Below are 17647 nucleotides of genomic sequence, written 5' to 3'. Positions count from 1 at the left end.
ACTGATACAAAATATACATCTTTAATCTCCCTCTTTTTGACTATGTATGTAAACTCATCAGAGTCTGGATAGAAAACCACGTCTTCAATATTGACATCTGTTTCAACTTTCTATCCACCAAAAATATGCTTTATCAACCACTTTTTTTTATTTTTAGTCAAAATAGCAAGCGGAAAATGCATGGTTTTTGTTGAAAAGTATATTGATGATCATTATCTTACACTTTTAATTTAGATAAAATATTGTATAACCATATTAGAGAAATGTTTCTGCACTGATCCATTGACCAATCGAGTAGTCGTTAACGAAAGATCAGAGCTTAGCATCACATTGTCACAATCAAAACTCCAAAGACCATAAGAAGATCGCTAGAGTAGTATAGTGATGAAACACAAAACGGCAGAATTGTTTTTAGAATGCTACAAATTGATTATTGACATATATGAAACTGAAAAGGGGGAAAATAGAGAGAGACTCCTGAAAGCTCCCCAGGTAAGGGCAAATAGCAGCCTCTACTCCCTGAATTTCACAGCCTTTATCATCAATGCTCCTCTAACCTCAAACACTCAAAATTCACACAGCTCTCTCTCTCTCTCTCTCCTCTCTCTCTCTCTCTCTCTCTCTCTCTCTCTCTCTCCTCTCTCTCTCTCTCTCTCTTCTCTCTCCTCTCTTCTCTCTCTCTTCTCTCCTCTCTCTCTCTCTCTCTCTCTCTCTCTCCTCTCTCTCTCTCCTCTCTCTCTCTCTCTCTCTCTCTCTCTCTCTCTCTCTCTCTCTCTCTCTCTCTCTCTCTCTCTCTCTCGATTTAAGGTGCCATTTTGTATATAAATATATAATATTGCACACAATCAGGTTATACTCACCATCACCTTTTGCATCGTTGCTCTCTTTGTTCTCCTTTTCCGTGTCTCTTCGAGTAACAAGACTTTAAACAGTCTCCTTTTCAGTTACAATAATTAAACGATGATGCTTGCGTTGGAAGATGTGTTGAGCGAGCTCGCTGGAGAAGTAAACGACAGAGGATTACCACCAGGCTTCCGGTTTCACCCGACGGACGAAGAGCTCATAACTTTCTACTTAGCTTCCAAAGTCTTCCATGGACGTCTCTGTGGCATTCACATCGCTGAAGTTGATCTCAATCGCTGCGAACCTTGGGAACTTCCAGGTAACTTAACTTATTCTATTCTTTAGTTGTTTCTTTGTTGTGTTTGTAGCTTCTTGTGTTCTGCTACTTGGATATTTCTATATCTTCGCTTAATAAACTAAAATGGTAATAAAATCTTAACATGTTTACCAAAAAAAAACTTAACCTATTATTTTCTCTAACGTTTTGTTTCCTTTTTATTTTCTGAATCTTTCTTGACGTTTCTTGTTTTCTTTGGTTCTCAAGAAATGGCGAAGATGGGAGAGAGAGAGTGGTACTTTTACAGTTTAAGGGATAGGAAGTATCCGACGGGGCTAAGGACTAATAGAGCCACTACTGCTGGATACTGGAAGGCCACCGGGAAAGATAAGGAGATATTTTCCGGCGGCGGTGGAGGAGCGCTTGTTGGGATGAAGAAGACGCTGGTGTTCTACAAGGGAAGGGCTCCACGTGGTCTCAAGAGTAAGTGGGTCATGCATGAGTATCGCCTCGAAACCGACCTTTCACACCGCCACACTTGTAAGGTAGTACATGATAACTCTTGTCACTTTAGTCCCACACGTGCGTCTTAAGACTTTTAATACTACAAGATTAAACGGCTTTAGTTGTGACTTTGGTAATTTTATGAGCTGACCTTTAGAGTGATTTAATATTTAACATTCGTTTTAAACCCTCCCGTGCGTCTCTTAAACTTCAAATTATAGGACTAATTATAGCACTGTGAATTTCATATGAACAATTAACGAGTTGACTTTTAAGACGATGACTTGAAAAGAAAGGTTTAACTGAAATATTTCACTTTTCCCATATTTCTTATTATTTTTCCTCAAAACTACTTTTTCAATAGTATTGTCATTTATTTAGTTTGGCTTGTATTGTATGGGAGGACAGAGGGAGAGAGCAGTTTAGATGTGATAGATTTGATATAAACCTGTACGTGTGGATGTCAACACCAAACACCTTGCCGTTTCCTGTTCTTCCATGCTACAATGTTGTATCGTTTTCATCACTATTGCTTCTTTAATTAACTTCATGTATCTGGTCAGGCTCAAATTTCAAACAAGATCTCTATCGATCTTGGTTAGGTGTATTTATTACAATTTGTATACGTTTAATACCTGTATTTGGTATATCACTTTGAAACATAATGTCTAATAGCATTTTTATGTTTAATTTGTGGTGATGACATAGGAGGAATGGGTGATGTGCAGAGTGTTTAACAAAACAGGAGACAGAAAGAATGTTGGAATCCATAACCAAATCAGCTACCTCCATAACACTTCACTATCAACAACACATCATCATCTTGAAACTTTACCTTCTCTTCTTGAACCTTCCAAAACCCCAACCAACTTTCCACCGCTACTCTACTACGATGATACACACCAAAATTACAATAATAACCTACTCCATGGAATATCAGGCCACAATGTCGACGAGCTCAAAGCTCTAATCAACCCTGTCGTGTCTCAGCTCAACGGAGTACTCTTCTCTCCTGAAAACAACTACTACAACAACGACGAAGACGACAACTTCGGCGTGAAGACAGAGCAATATTCGAACGGTGGCAATAACGATCTTGATGTACGAGATTACTTAGAGAACCCTCTTTTTCAGGAAGCGGGTTACAGTCTGCTTGGTCTTTCGTCTTCTCCTGGACCTCGTATGCTATATTAGATTCTCCATGTCCTTTAGGTTTCCAGCTGTAGAACCAGGCCTTTGGATTATATATTCGGTCTTTTGTTCGTTTGTTCTTTTTTATATATTTCAGATTTTGTAAAATACTTATTTATACAAATATTATTATTCCTAAAATCCCAGATCCTTTGTAGATAAGACTTGCTATTTCAATTTTTATAGAGTAATATGGCTGCCCAGGGAAGCACAGCCTTGCAAGAAAAGCTATTAGTGGGAGTTTCACTGTTCGATATGATGTCATAAATACGAATGACATTGTTTTATCTGTTTTTGTGGATGGGTACTTATTTCTGTCTTTATCATTTATCTTGTTACGGGTCCACGCTATTATTGAACTGTGAAAATGACAGTTGGGATGAGTTGCTACATTTGGCAGGTTAGAGAGAATCAGCAATGTTAAAAATAATTTTAAATTTTAAATATAAAAATTTATACTAATTAAACATACCAGCAAATCAAAACCAATCTTCTCTTTATCCGGACCTTACAGTTGACTCGCTCATAGATCCAGTCTCACGCACATAGAATTTACATGCTCTTCACACTTTGATGGACCCTAAAGACGTGAAAATAATTACAAGTATACCACTGAGTAGGTTTCAGATGGCAGATAGAGATGGATGACATTTTTCGAAAAATGGACGGTATACGGTTAAATCAGGTTATCAGGTGGAGCGGGTATACCCAGATCAGCAATCCCAGGCAGAGACCTACGGACCCACTATAGACTCACTCAAGTCCTTCTGCTGGAAAATTCGATGCCCACCGAAAATACGACACTTTCTGTGGCAAATATTATCTGGATGTCTATCGGTTAGGAAAAATTTGCAGGCAAGAGGGATGCAAGGAGATATCTGTTGTGCTTGATGTGGTGCTCCAGAGGAATCTATAAACCATGTCTTTTTTGAATGCCCACCGGTAATTCAGACATGGGCGCTCTCTAAGATTCCATCTAATCCTGCAAGCTTTCCAATGGAATCACTCTACGCAAACATGGATCATCTATTTTGGCGAGTTATCCCAAAGATGGGGATGATCATCAATTTGCGTGGATACTTTGGTACATATGGAAAGCAAGGAATAGTAAGGTATTTAGTAATCATGATATTGATCCTCGAGATACTCTCAGGATGGCCGAGACATAATCTGTCCTGTGGGCTGATGCACAGGTGATTCCTGACTCACCTGACACACACCAGAGAGAATTGGCTCCCATACCGGTGAGACCGGGCAGATGGTGCTTCTCTGATGGCTCATGGAAGGCAAACGATATCTTTTCGGGACAAAGATGGTATAGCACCTTACAAGGATTTGATGGCTTAATGGGTGCAAGAAACACCAGAGCTAGTCTTTCACCTCTCCATGCAGAGTTTGAATCACTAATTTGGGCAATGGAATGTATGCGGAATTTGCGGCAGTTTCGGATCACATTTGCAACAGATTGTTCTCAATTGGTGAAGACGGTTTCGGAACCAGAAGAATGGCCAGCGTTTGCAAACTAGTTGACAGATATAAAGACCCTTAGTACTGGATTTCAGAGCTCAGAGATCATCTATGTACCAAGAACGCAAAACACACAGGCGGACAAACTAGCACGCAGTGCAAGAACTCAACCGTTGTTCGTCGTTCACATGGATGCAAAGCCACCCTCTTGGTTAACATAGTCTATATGAGTCTGTTTTCTTTTATTGATGTCCAAAAAAAAAAATACTAATTAAACATAACAAATATGGAAAGAAGTATTAAAAAGGGATAATTTGCAAAATACCCTTTTAGGATTTGAAATTTGAAAAATACACTTTTTTTTGAAAACTACACTTTTATTAATATGAATTTACCCTTTTACCCCAATTTGATATTTCAATAATTAATATATAAATTTGAAATTATAATTATTTATGTTTAGGATAAATATGTGTTTAAGATAAATATATATTTAAGATAATTATCATGAAGTTTATATAGATTTTAATTTATTTTGTTAACTTTATATAAACACAAGTCACGTCTCATTCTATACAAAACTTTCATTATTTCTTGAAGCCGAGACCAAGTAAATTCTTTTTTTTTTTGAACTTAGCTTTCATATTTAAATTGCAGAAAAAAGGAAAAAGATACAAGCCCATAAGCCATGGTTTAAGTTACAGAGCCCATAAGGCCAGTGAAAAATGAGATACATAGTTAGGATCAGAAGCTTTCCAGCCCAAAAAAACAGAAAACCAAAGAGTCGATGATCACGATGGCAAGAGAAGGAGAGGACGTATGTGAGGGAGAATCAGTTGAGGAGAATCAAAGGAGCCATTGCTGCATCAGTTTTGAGGAAGAGGCAGGATTTGTGGACCTTAGTGACAAGATCTTGTCTCTAATCTGTCTGTCGAGAAGCCTTGCAACGGTATCGGACGAGCGAAAAATCTGACGGTGGAGTCTGGCGTTCCGTTCCATCCAAGTCCAATAGATACAGCCTTGCCAGCAGAGCCGAAGAAGCATACCCTTGATTGATTGATGACCAATCATTTGAATCTGATGAAGGACCCGATCCCACGCCCTCTCCGGATTGATCCCACAACGTAGGGAGAGCGATCCCCAAAGGTTCCAAGAGTATTGGCACATGAAGAATAGATGGTCTCTGTTCTCATCAAACTGGTTGCAAAGAAGACACAGAGGGTTGGTCTGATGTCCCCAGCGCATGATCCTGTCTCTAGTCGGACAACGATTCAAGACAAATAACCACGAGAGAAAGTTATGCTTAGGGATCCCACTCTTGTTCCAGACAGTTCTAAACCAAGGTACTAAAGAGCCCTCCTCACACAATTTAGCGTAGACTGTCCCTGTGCTATATCGATCACTGGTTCTACCATCAATCTCCCACTCATAATAGTCTTCACAGTCATTAAGCTCGACGGTAGTTAGGTGCACATGAAGATCAACGAGTTGTTCTGATCTTGCAGGCGGCAGTAGCCAGTTGTTATCTCTTCGCAGAGAAGCTAATGAAGCTTCATTCGACATTCCCAAGTTTGAGCGCCCTCCTAAGCTGAGGTAGGATTTTAGGGAGCCAAAGGGAGACCAACTATCAGTCCAGAACCGACAAGAGACACCGTTCTGCACTCTTAAATTTATCCAGCTGTAGATGGAGGAGCTGAGCTTTAGAAGCTTTTTTACCTGCCAGGAGTATCGCCGGTGAGGGGTAGTGGTCCAAAGGTTGTTTAAAGAGCCGTCCAGAACCTCTTCCACAAACCAGGCGACCCAGACCGAACCAGATTGAAAGAAGAGAAGCCAGATCAGCTTTAGGCAGCAAGCTTTGTTCCAGATTGCCAGCTTTTTAACTCCTAGTCCTCCTTCACGCTTGGGCTTAGTCACAACTTCCCACGAAACTCTTGCCGTATGATGCTTATCAATGTCACCTTGCCACAGAAAGACTCCACACAACGAGTTTATGCATTTCACACAGGCCTGCGGCAGAACAAACGTGGAGTACCAGAAGGTAGTAATACCTGTTATAACAGTTTTGATAAGCAACAACCTGCCCGCAAACGATAGGGCCTTTGAACTCCATGATGACATTTTTGATTTAATTTGTTGCAGCAGCACCTCACAGTTGAGGAGAGAGAGCTTCTTAGTGCACAAAGGAACCCCAAGGTATCTCACAGGGAGAGCTTCCATCGGCATTCCAGTTGAGAACTGGATCAAATCTGTCTCTTCCTTTGTCATACCCGATGCAAAAAAAGAGGATTTTTGCATACTCACAGCGAGCCCTGATCGTAATTCAAACTCCCGGAGAACCTGCAAGACAGCTTGGACAGACTTCGTAGAGCCATCCATGAATATCAAGAGATCATCAGCGAAGCACAAATGTGTAAGTTTGGATCCTTGGCATTTTAGATGATAGTTAAAACGCATCTCTTGCGCAGCTTTGTTCAACATGAGAGAGAGAGCATTCAAAGCGATAACGAAGAGATAGGGAGATAGAGGGTCTCCTTGCCTCAGCCCACGAGTACCTTTGAAATAACCATTTACAAACCCATTATAGCTCACAGTGAAGTTTGTTGTGCAGATGCAAGCTCGAAACCAAGAGAGGAACTGTACCGGAATATTGAGACTGTGGAGGCATGAGAAGAGGAAGTTCCAAGACAAAGTATCAAATACCTTCGCTATGTCGACCTTTATGGTGATCCTCTTTGAGCCCGTGTTCTTATGATACCCCTGCACCAATTCCCCCGCCAATGAAGTGTTTTCGACTAGCAACCTCCCTTTGACAAAAGCTGTCTGATTAGGAACTATTAGGGAGGGGAGTATCGGCTTGAGTCGCGCCACAAGCAATCTTGAGATCACTTTATAAAGAGTGTTCAAACAGGAGATGGGACGGTATTCAGTGATTAGCGAGGCTCCCGGGTGTTTGGGCACCAGAGACAAGATTGTGGCGTTTGTAGAAGCTGGCAAAAAGGAAGAGAAGAAGAACTGGCGCACAGAGTGAATAACCTCAGATCCGAGAATGCTCCAGGAGGTTTTATAGAAACCAGAGGTGAGACCATCTGGCCCAGGAGCCTTATTCTGATTAAGCTTGAAGAGTACTGAGGTTATTTCTTCTGCCGTAGGTACGGGAGTCATTTGATTGCACTGGAGGTCGGAGAAAAGGAAGTTCGTGTGTGACTGAAACCATAGAGCATGCGAGATGATTCCAACTGGTGGCGCAGGCTGAGGTCCAAGGATGCTCTGAAAGTGAGAGACCGCGTAGATACTCATCTGGATGGAGTCAGTAATGAGGACGCCAGATGGAAGAAGAAAGGACCGAATGAAGTTGAAGTTCAGTCTCGTTTGCACCGTCCTATAGAAGAAAGTAGCATTTTGATCTCCCTCCTTCAACCAATTAATTCTTGACCTTTGTTTGAAGTAGCTTTCTTCTATCTCTCTAAGGAAGTTCCAGGTCTGAAGTGCTTGTTTCTCCAAGTTAAATAGTTGAGAAGTTGGGTTCTGAAGAACTTGTACCTGCACATCTAACAGCAAACGGTTAGCCTCGCTCACTCTCACTTGTATTTGTGAAAAATTCTCTCGATTTAGGTGTTTTAATTCTCTTTTAATCTGCTTTTGTTTCCAGAAAAGCTGTGCAAGAGTTCCAACAGCCCTTCCGGCACGTGTCCACGCATCAGACACAACAGTGAGGAAGTCCGGGTGTTTGGTGAGGTAATTATAGAACTTGAAGGGTCGGGTTCCAGAGGAGGGGACTTTTGTAGCAAGGTCTAGAATGCATGGGCTGTGGTCAGAGGTAAGAGCAGGGAGAAAGGAGGCGGAGCAGTGAGGAAAGAGGTTAAGGACAGGGCTATTGATTAGAAGACGATCCAGTTTCTTAGCAATTGGGTCCTCCGGCTGACGATTGGTCCAAGAAAATTGGGGGCCTTGAAAGCGCAAATCATACACACCCAGCTGAAGTAGGCAGTCCTTAAGCTCAATCATGTCCTGGCTAATAAAGTTTACATCTGAGAGAGAGTGCTCACTTGGTTGGATGATTTGATTGAAATCACCTCCCAAGATTCAAGGTACATTATCCAGAGACAGAGTTTGAGCCATGTGTAAGAGCTCAACCCAGAGATCATTGCGCTCTACCCTTTCATTTGAGGCATAGATCGCTGAGTAAACGAAAGGAGAGCTACCGGGGATTTGAACTTCACATGTGATTGCCTGCCGGGACTGTTGAAGGACCTGAACAGCGACAGTGTCTCTCCAAATGATTATAATCCTACCATCATCATCATCAGCATGGTTTGAGGTATATTTCCATCATCTACAAAGTTTATTCATCAGTTGACTCAAGTTATGATCCTTGATATGTCTCTCTAGCATCGATCCAAAAAGAGGTTGCTGAGTAGTTAACCCATCACAAAAGGGCTTATGCTTGACCGGGTCATTTAGACCACGGACGTTCCAAAAAAATAGCTTACTATACATAGATAATCATAGATAATCAATCCATGGTCTCTTCATGGTGAAGAGAACCATCTGAAACCAAAATAGAGAAAGGGTTTGATAGAAAAGGGTTAGGCGGGGGATTAGAGGAAGGAAGTGTAATGGCTGGGAAAGAGGGGTCTGAAGGAGAGGAGAAGAAAGAAAGTTGGGCAGTAAAAGAGGGAAAAGATTTAGATGAGGGGTCTGGGCGGGATCTTTTGAGGGAAGGGGCATAAAAGGAGTCAGGGGGGCTTAAAGGGTCTTTGGAAGGAGAACTAAGAGCCAAAGAAAGAGAAGGAGCTTTTTGGGGGTGGACAATGGATAAGGGTAAAGGAGAGGAGGAGACAGACGGTGGAACAGGTGGACAGGGAGGAGAGGTTGAAGGAATGATTTTGTTTCCAAGATGAGAAGGGGGAGGGACAGGTGAAGCGACCATAGCAGGGACAGAAGAGGAGCTAGAGCCATCAACAGAGACTTCAGTGTTTATAGGCTGTTTATTTTTTTCCTTTGCACTACCAGTAGCCGATTTTTTAACTTTCTTGGCCTGTAAGTCTGACTTTGCTGTTTTCTTTGCAGGTAAGTCCGACTTTGGAGGAGGTGGTAGCTGGAGGCAGTTGCGAGAGACATGACCAAGCTCCTTGCAGTGAGTACAAGTAGGAGGAACCCAAGGGTAAGACACTTTCACCTCGACTACCTCGCCATTTTCTCGCATGAATTCAACAACACTTGGCAGGGGCTTCGTCAAATCAACTGCAACTTTCACATGAGAGAGGGTGAGGCTCACTAAGTTTATGGTGAATTCATCTGTCTCCTTAGGATCTCCAAGCAGGCCAGCAACCAAGCTCAGCCCTTGCGTATGGCGAAGATCGAGAGGAACACCCGTCAAATGTGCCCATATTTGAATTGATTCCAAAGACGGGGGTTGAGTAGCAGCTGATGAAGACCACTGGACGGCGTGGAACATGGAGCCACCAACATACCAGACCGTCTTTTCCAATATTTTTTGCCTCAGATAGTCCGAAGGGATACGAACAAGCATGGAGCGGGACAAGGGGTTAGTGTGTATTTCAACTCTTCTCCCTTTCCCCCACATGTGGATTAGCACACTTTGGATTTGATTGAATGGTGGGGATCTGCCATTGAAATAACAAATAATGAAATCTTTGTGAATTTCAGCATCCTTCTGAAATACACTATCAGGGATTAAAACACGATGAACGCCTTTATCCGACAAAGAGAGTGGAGCAAGACGTTTCAAGGTTTTATCTTCCCGCTGTCTGATTTTTTCAACCAGAGGCGTGGAGCTAGGTGGAGGAGTTTCGGTTTCAGGGCAAGAGTTAGGAACAGCGGACGAGCTCTGACAATTAAAGACAGAGGGATCATGGTTAGGTTTCGGAGGTGGACAATCAGTGGCAGTTCCCAGAGGAGAGGTGTTAGAGAGAAGTGGGCTGTGGGTACTAGAACTAGGGTTAATGAGAGGGGTGGATTTGGGTCGAGGACATGGGGGTAATGAAGCAATAGCAGGTGGAGGAGAAATTGGTTTAAAATGAAGAGGTCCAGCAGCCTTATTGGCTCGAATGGGAGAGGAAACCTTCGGAGGCAGAACCTTGAAGTTTCCATGGTTGGGGTGAACAGTGTTTCCAGATCTGACGATTGCAGATGGAGGAACCACAGTAGAGTTGGGAGCTGAGCCACCCTGGGGAGTGACAACAGCAGTTTTGGTGACATTGAGCTTCTTTGCGGGCCTGAACGATTTGGCAGTTTGCAGAGAAGAGCGGATGGGTTTTGGTGAGGAGGAGCCAAGAGGGGGAAAGCGGGTGAGGGAGAAAGGGCCATCAGGGTCAGGAGGTTCGGGAGGGTGGGGAGGGGGACTCTCACCGGATGTGAAACGCAGAGGAGACGAGGCGGAAGGACCGTGAGGAGGGAACCAGGGGTTCGCCATTTACTGTACTAAGACCAAGTAAATTAGAGACCAAGTAAATTCTTCTAATATGATATTCATATATGTGTTTATTTTGTTTTACTTTGAATATGAACACTAATTATCATTCATCACTTTGGCTTGTTATTCTTCCTTTTAAACGTGACATGAAAACCATTAACTCAGATCGAAGTAATTTGCATGTAATCTTCAGTTATGATAATTTCAGTTATGATAATTTTGGTCCATTTAAAAGGGAATTGTTGATTCTTGTCATCAAATGAAAACGTTTATCTCTGATCGAAATATTTGTTTTCTCTGGTTGATCGAACTCAACAGATTTTATTTGCAACACCAATTTATGAATTTGTTTTATTTACGTTGTTTATATAGAGATGGAGTACAAAGTTCAAAAAGAAAGTAATGAAAAAAAAGGTTCAAATTTGTTTGGTTTTTTTGTTAGGACGTGCTCATTTCTGTTTTTTCACTTTGTCGTTCACGCGTTTTTAGATGATTTTGAAACGTTTTCAGTTTGTCTTTCTATTCAGTAGCATTTGGTGTGTTTTTTTATTTCTCATGAATCAGTATGTCCTTATTTCTTAGTTTTTATAACTGAACAGACGTCTATATTATAATCATAGAAAACATATCATACTCGTTGTTCAACAACATAGAGGAGAGAGAGAGAGAGAGAGAGAGAGAGAGAGAGAGAGAGAGCGCAATTTTGACTGTAACTTAAAACATAACATGTTGTAGCCGTTTCTGTGTCTGTTGCTGTTATTTGTTTGAATTGGGAGGAAAAAAACAGTACCTTGTGGAGGACGCAACGTGGTGTCTGAAAAAGGATGATTTTTGATGGGAATCCATTGTAGGTGTTGATAGGCTTGACTTTTTGACTGAAACCCAGAAAACAGACTCACCTACAGAGAGCTGCTATGTCCAAACCACGTTGCGGAGCTAACGAGTCTCGGTTTTTGCAAAATGCACGGGAAGTCATTATCCGAGTCGGCGAGCTTGTGCTCAGAGTGTTCGAATCGAGAGGAGAGAAGCGATATTGGTTTAGGTTTCTGCTCTTGTTGCGAGTAGCGCTTGGGAGAAAGACATTACCCTAGTTACTTGCTTTTCAACCTATCTGTTTAGGAGAAAACTCTTGTGGACAGAGAAAACAAGGGATATTAGAGAAGATTGACGATGATAATATTGGAGATAGGTTCGAGAGAGGGAGAGAATCTCATAATTTCCATCCACAACAATCATTTTCTCAAGAATGAAGACGAGATTCCTGAAGCTAAACCAAGAGTTCCGGAGGATGAACAAAAGGATGATGATGACTAAAATTTTTTTTGGTTTTACCAAAAAAAAAAGTAGAAATAGCGAACATACATAGCAGAGGTTTATATATATTTATATAGATGGATACGCTTCTTGTATAGTTCATCAAGTTTTTGACCAACTGCATCTGGTATCGCAAGAAAGCTCTAACCAGAGCTGAATCTAATGAAAACGAAGAAAGCAGATATGTTTTTTTTTTCTTATTCTTGGTTTCACATTCTTAGTTTCACAAACAAACATAGTGGAATAATAAAAAAGAAACATAATCAGAAACTGAGATCTGATTCATGAATCAACAAACTTCTTGAGATGAGAGGAAGAATCTGTAAAACTAGAGAGAAAGGAAAAAAAATCAGAAATGGAAAGGATACGAGAAGGAGACGAGCAGACGAGATGCGTCTTGCGTTCTTTTATTTTTTTCAAAATAATAAAAAATAAATTAAGATATATTAAAAATATATGGGAAATATGTTGTATAGTATATTAAAAAGATATTTTCTAATGATTTTTAAAAATAATTTTTTAAAAATTGTTTAATAGGAATTGAAAAATATTAAGATTGACAAATTGGTAAATTTATATATAAATAAGTGTATTTTTCAAAAAGCTTAAACAAAAGTGTATTTTTCAAATTATATTCTTATTGAAGTGCATTTATCCAAATTTTCCCTAAAAAAATTGAATCTCTCGAAAGAATAAATTACATTTTATTAGGAGAGAATTGAAAAAAATAAAGAAACTAATTTTTCTGTTTTTTTCCTTTCTCCCCTAATTTATTCATTTATTTTATATTATTTATTTGGTCTACTATGGTTATAGCTAGGCATGGGATTATAATCCGGGATCCGGATTCGATCCGAGATCCGCTCCGGATACGCTCCAAAAATAGGATATCCGGATCCGAATCCGGATAATAAATTTTTGGATCCGTCAAAACCGAATCCGGATCCGGATACCTTAATTTTTAAGTCCGGATATCCGGATCCGAATCCGTATTTTTAAAATATATTAGTTTTTTAAATTTTATTAATATTTTTATTTGATTTATTAATATTTATACATAAATTAAAATTATTATATTTTAATTTTTAAAATATTATACACACATATATATTTATTTATTTATAATTTTTAAATAAATATTTAATTTAAGTATTATTTTATTATTTTTAGTAATTTATAAAAAAAATTAATTATTTTTACGAATCCTGATCCGGATCCGGATATCCGCGGATAATGCTATATTTAGACGGATATCCGAAATCCGGATATCCGGAAGCCACGAATCTGGATCCGGTCATCAAATCAACGAATCCCCTAAATTTCCGGATATCCGGATCCGTCCGAGGCCTAGTTATAGCTAACTGAAAAACTGTCCAGGATTGTATCATCAATGTAAGCGGTGTTTTGGTTAGCCACGCACAATCCTAACCATCTGCCATTATGGTCTTATAATGTAAGCCAGGTTTGAGGAGTCCGGTTTTGTGTGGTATGTGAGCCACTGGTTCAGTTTTGAATTTTTCTTCATGAACACGCAACAAAATATTGGTATTATACGACCATTCTATAATGACTTTAAAAACTCCACAAATTGATCTATACCTGATTTTTTTCTGCATTTCACTAATTTTCAGTTTCTCCTGAGATTTTTTTTTTCCTTTTACAAAACAATATATTATATTTACAGACAATGGATACTTAAGTTTGGATATTATATTTTTAAATATGATTTATCCGTTGTCTCGGTCTTCTGGTCCGACATTAGTCAGTCAGTATAGAAGTGTATGAAATAGATAATGCCAATTAGAAGAGGTAATTGTCAAGTAAAACTGAGTTCATTTTTGTGGAAAAAGTGAAATTCCATAAGATGAAATTGGTATAATTAAAACAACTACTTTGGGCTAGTGGTAAATGGTAATAGAGCCTTCAGCTTGAAGATTAAAATGATTGAGCATTAATTGTCACTCCGAACTATCATCAAAGCTCTAGTAGTTAAAGTAAAAGAATCTGAGTGGATATTTTTGTGACAAAATGTTATATTCAACGCCAATTATGCAATTTAGGTTACTTTATTACATAATTTCTATGCACAATGCACATTCTATGTTCAACAATTTAATAAGACTAGCACTTAGCACATGGACGTAGTGCACTTTCCATAGTGGAAAAACTCGTGATGGAAATAGCTCGCGAGATGGTGGGCCATCATTGTTCGTACGTATTTTATTTAATGGCAACATTTATTTAATGGCAACATGGAGAAATAAACAATCAATATAATTAGTTTTACTTTTAGCGTGTGTAATTAATAGTACTAATTATCTATTAATTAATAGTACTAATTATCTATTATTGTCTTAATTGGCACTTTAGTTGTACTCTCAAGATTTTGGCGATCTTTTGTTAGGTCAATGGTCGACGACAAAACAAGACCATCTTCATGGTCATTTTCGAAGTACTAATTATTTAAACTCGCGTTTGATAATCTAGTGGCATACAGGCTCGTGCTCCCAATAATTATAAAACTAAAACACACGAGTGATTTAAAGTTATAAAACCCGATAATTACTATAGACTGTATCACTGTAGTATATAGTTTGCTGCTTTATTAGTGGAAAAGAGAAAACTCGCAATACATATCAAACCATTTGGTCCACGTACACTGGTCCACGTGTCCACTTTCCCAAATATTCCATTAGTTAATCGAGTTCGTAGCGACGAAAAACAACCAACGCTAAATTAGATTAGTTGAAGTCCATTGATGCTTTTATACTAGTCAGGTTATGTATTTGAAAACTTACATGCGACAATTACAGAAATAGATGTGGTTAAAGTATATGATTAGCTAGTTAGATCCTTATTTATGATAGTATTAAGTAGGTTCTTAATTAGTTTGGCACGACAAGGAACCATCTAAGACATACAAATCAGTACCATTAATAAATACATTCACGTTACCATCGCATATTCCCACACCATAAGCCAATAGATACGTTCAAACAAAAAAAATGGAATGAAGCCTCTGGTTGTTTGGTTTGGTACCAAATTTTTAATTCTGGTAATTTAATTTGGATTGTAGTCACGTGTAAATTATGTGGTCCAACGTCTCATTTTCAAGTTCTTGTAACACTAATTTCATGGTCTCTCGTTAGTTCACAAAGTCATGTCGATATCTAAAACTAAACTATATACTGAAAAAGAAATTTAATTCCTTTGCAAATTGCAATATAAGAAGAAATAAAGTGTTGAATGACATTAACTTTCCATTACATAAATCCATTAAAAACAAGTAAATATATACATGTGACGGATTAAAATTATCCTTTAAAATGAAAGGAACAATTTTAAATGGAAATATCTACAAACTAATTAAGGTGATGAATTATCATTATTATTACTATTAGGATCATCTTGCTTGATTCGGGTATCAGGTTCGGGTCCTGCACTTGAGCTACCGGGTAACCCGCCGCATTTTTGACACCTGGCAATCACCACCAAGATCTGACGGCAGGAAGGACAAGAAGAGTGAGACCCGAGCCACGTGTCGATACATGACACGTGGAAGCCGTGACCACACTGTGGCAACACCCTGAGCTCATCGCCGGCGGCGAATTCCGTAAGACAGATGGCGCACTCGGCAAGCTTCTCAGCCGGGGGAGAGTCCAGCGAGTAGGTGAGCTTCGGCAGAGACTTTAGGACTTTCTTCTTCAATCCTTTGTTAGCCGGCGGTTGATCGGAGTTCGCGGCGGATCTGTTGGCGAGACGACGGAGCCAGACGCAACGAGAGACGGCGAGTAAGCCGAGGACGCAGATCAGTGCACAGAGAAGAGCAGCTATGACGACCACGAGATCGGAATATAAGGCCGGAGAAGGTGTTGCCGGTGATGGAGAATTGGTTTCTTGGAGAAGACGAAAGAGAAGGCGCGCCATTGCAGAGAGTAAAGAGAGAAGAGAGAAGAGAGGTTTGGTTTGAAAAGTTGAGAGGGGTTAGGAGTATGAGCGTTTCTTTGTGAAGGCAAGGAGGAAAGGTATTTATAGTGAGAGTTCGGTCTTTTTGGTATTTGTTTTTATTTATAAATCGCTTTCGGTTATTTTGTAAATTTATCAATTAAAGTTTAAATTGCTGCTTTTTCCCCAATGTTTCGTTGGATACCTCTGATTATATTTTAAGAAAAAAATTGTGAAGCATTTATTGTTTTAAAATTAAATACCAATTTAAATTGGAAATTTCCAATTTAATCAAATCATAGATACGTAGTTTCTATTATGTTCCTCTCTTTTTCTCATTATAAAAAAATATTTTGGTTTTACAAAAAAAAAAAACAATTAACCAAAACTTTCTACCCAAAGTTATGAGACAGTTTATAAAAAAAAATTTGATCAAAGGGAGAGTTTATAATTTACCTTACGTCCTTTAGACCTATATATTTAACATCATTTATAAGAAATATATTCAGATTAATTGGCATTTCAAGACGATTGGATTATATATACATAATAAATAAAACTGTGTGGAATGATTCATGGTTTTGGCGGATTGAAAAACATTTAGATTCTGGTGTATGAAGTTTATATAAGATAGTGGTCCGTGTGGGGGCAGAAGCGTGTATGTGTGATGCGATATCTTTGCTTGCACCATTGAACACCAAATCACGAAATAGATTGAGATGGTGTCCGTATATCACCTATCCTAACATTCTTTCTGTTGGCCATGTTCTACATAAACTATTAATCGCCAGTTTGTCTTCCACATCAATAACTAAAACACCATACTCAGCTGTGATGACTTGACTAATTTGTGCCATTTATCACAGTTGCAGTATATGAAATATGGACTTGACTACTTGAGGCTCTGCTGCAACGCTGGTTCGCTTCAACGGTGTAGCCTCTGTTTTTTAAGAAAGTCAGTTAGATCCAACATGATACACTTAATGTACAAAAGTTAGTTTTCTTTGAATAAATTTTACATATATTCAAAAAAAAATATATGGACTTGAGATTTAGTAAAAGTCGTCTAAGAGCATCTCCAATGTATTACTCCAAATTTTACTCCAAAATAGTGTAACTCCAAAATGGAGTTGGATTTTACTCCAATGTATTACTCCATTTTTTTACTCCAAACAAAAAGATTCTTTTTTCATTTAGTTAATAATTGTTATTAGTACCTTCAACTTATAAAAAATTAACAATTAACCCAACTATTTTATGTTTACAAAATTTCCATAATAATATATTTTATTTAAATTAAATATTTATCAGTAAAAAAACAACTAGAGATTATCTTTCAATTTCAGTTCATGCAGATTTTATCATATGTAATTTTTCTAATTCAAAAATATTTTTATGCATTAAAAGAACATAAAGAAAAAACAAAATTTTGTTTTGTAATTTGAATTATGTATTGGGTCTTATTGTTTGTTTGTGCATATATCAAGTTTAACAAGTACAAATGTTATCAATCAAAATTTTGACCCACAAGATTAAAAAACTCATCTATTCCGTTTGAATAATACTTCACCGATTTTGGTAGTTTCGAAAATAATTTACCGAATTAATTATTAAATTACTTATTCATATTATATTATATTTATTTTATATTATTTATTCTTAGTTTTGAC

The 17647-nt window shown here is 38.7% G+C and overlaps 2 protein-coding genes across 2 annotated transcripts; one reads left to right on the top strand and one right to left on the bottom strand.

Moving 5' to 3' along the window:
• The first annotated feature begins 789 nt into the window (after nt 1-789).
• LOC106422543 (protein CUP-SHAPED COTYLEDON 3-like) lies at nt 790-3274 on the top strand. Its single transcript, XM_022708758.2, has 3 exons — nt 790-1162; nt 1388-1665; nt 2333-3274. The coding sequence occupies exons 1-3, from the start codon at nt 961-963 to the stop codon at nt 2816-2818; spliced, it is 966 nt and encodes a 321-aa protein (XP_022564479.2). The 5' UTR covers nt 790-960; the 3' UTR covers nt 2819-3274.
• An 11987-nt stretch (nt 3275-15261) lies between these two features.
• On the bottom strand, nt 15262-16062 carry LOC106422536 (RING-H2 finger protein ATL8). Its single transcript, XM_013863329.3, has one exon. The coding sequence runs from the start codon at nt 15957-15959 to the stop codon at nt 15399-15401; it is 561 nt and encodes a 186-aa protein (XP_013718783.1). The 5' UTR covers nt 15960-16062; the 3' UTR covers nt 15262-15398.
• Nucleotides 16063-17647: the final 1585 nt, after the last annotated feature.

Source organism: Brassica napus, chromosome A2, assembly GCF_020379485.1.
Source record: "Brassica napus cultivar Da-Ae chromosome A2, Da-Ae, whole genome shotgun sequence".
Classification (NCBI taxonomy): domain Eukaryota; kingdom Viridiplantae; phylum Streptophyta; class Magnoliopsida; order Brassicales; family Brassicaceae; genus Brassica; species Brassica napus.
Note: the sequence above shows the minus strand (reverse complement) of the source record. Positions and strands in the feature narration are given on the sequence as shown.

Excerpts from the sequence above, each read along its gene's own strand:
- LOC106422536 (XM_013863329.3), bottom strand. The coding sequence starts at position 15,959 with ATGGCGCGCCTTCTCTTTCGTCTTCTCCAAGAAACCAATTCTCCATCA.
- LOC106422543 (XM_022708758.2), top strand. The coding sequence starts at position 961 with ATGATGCTTGCGTTGGAAGATGTGTTGAGCGAGCTCGCTGGAGAAGTA. Across the intron at positions 1,163-1,387 it reads CGAACCTTGGGAACTTCCAG|AAATGGCGAAGATGGGAGAG; the intron begins GTAACTTAACTT and ends TTGGTTCTCAAG. Across the intron at positions 1,666-2,332 it reads CACACCGCCACACTTGTAAG|GAGGAATGGGTGATGTGCAG; the intron begins GTAGTACATGAT and ends GTGATGACATAG.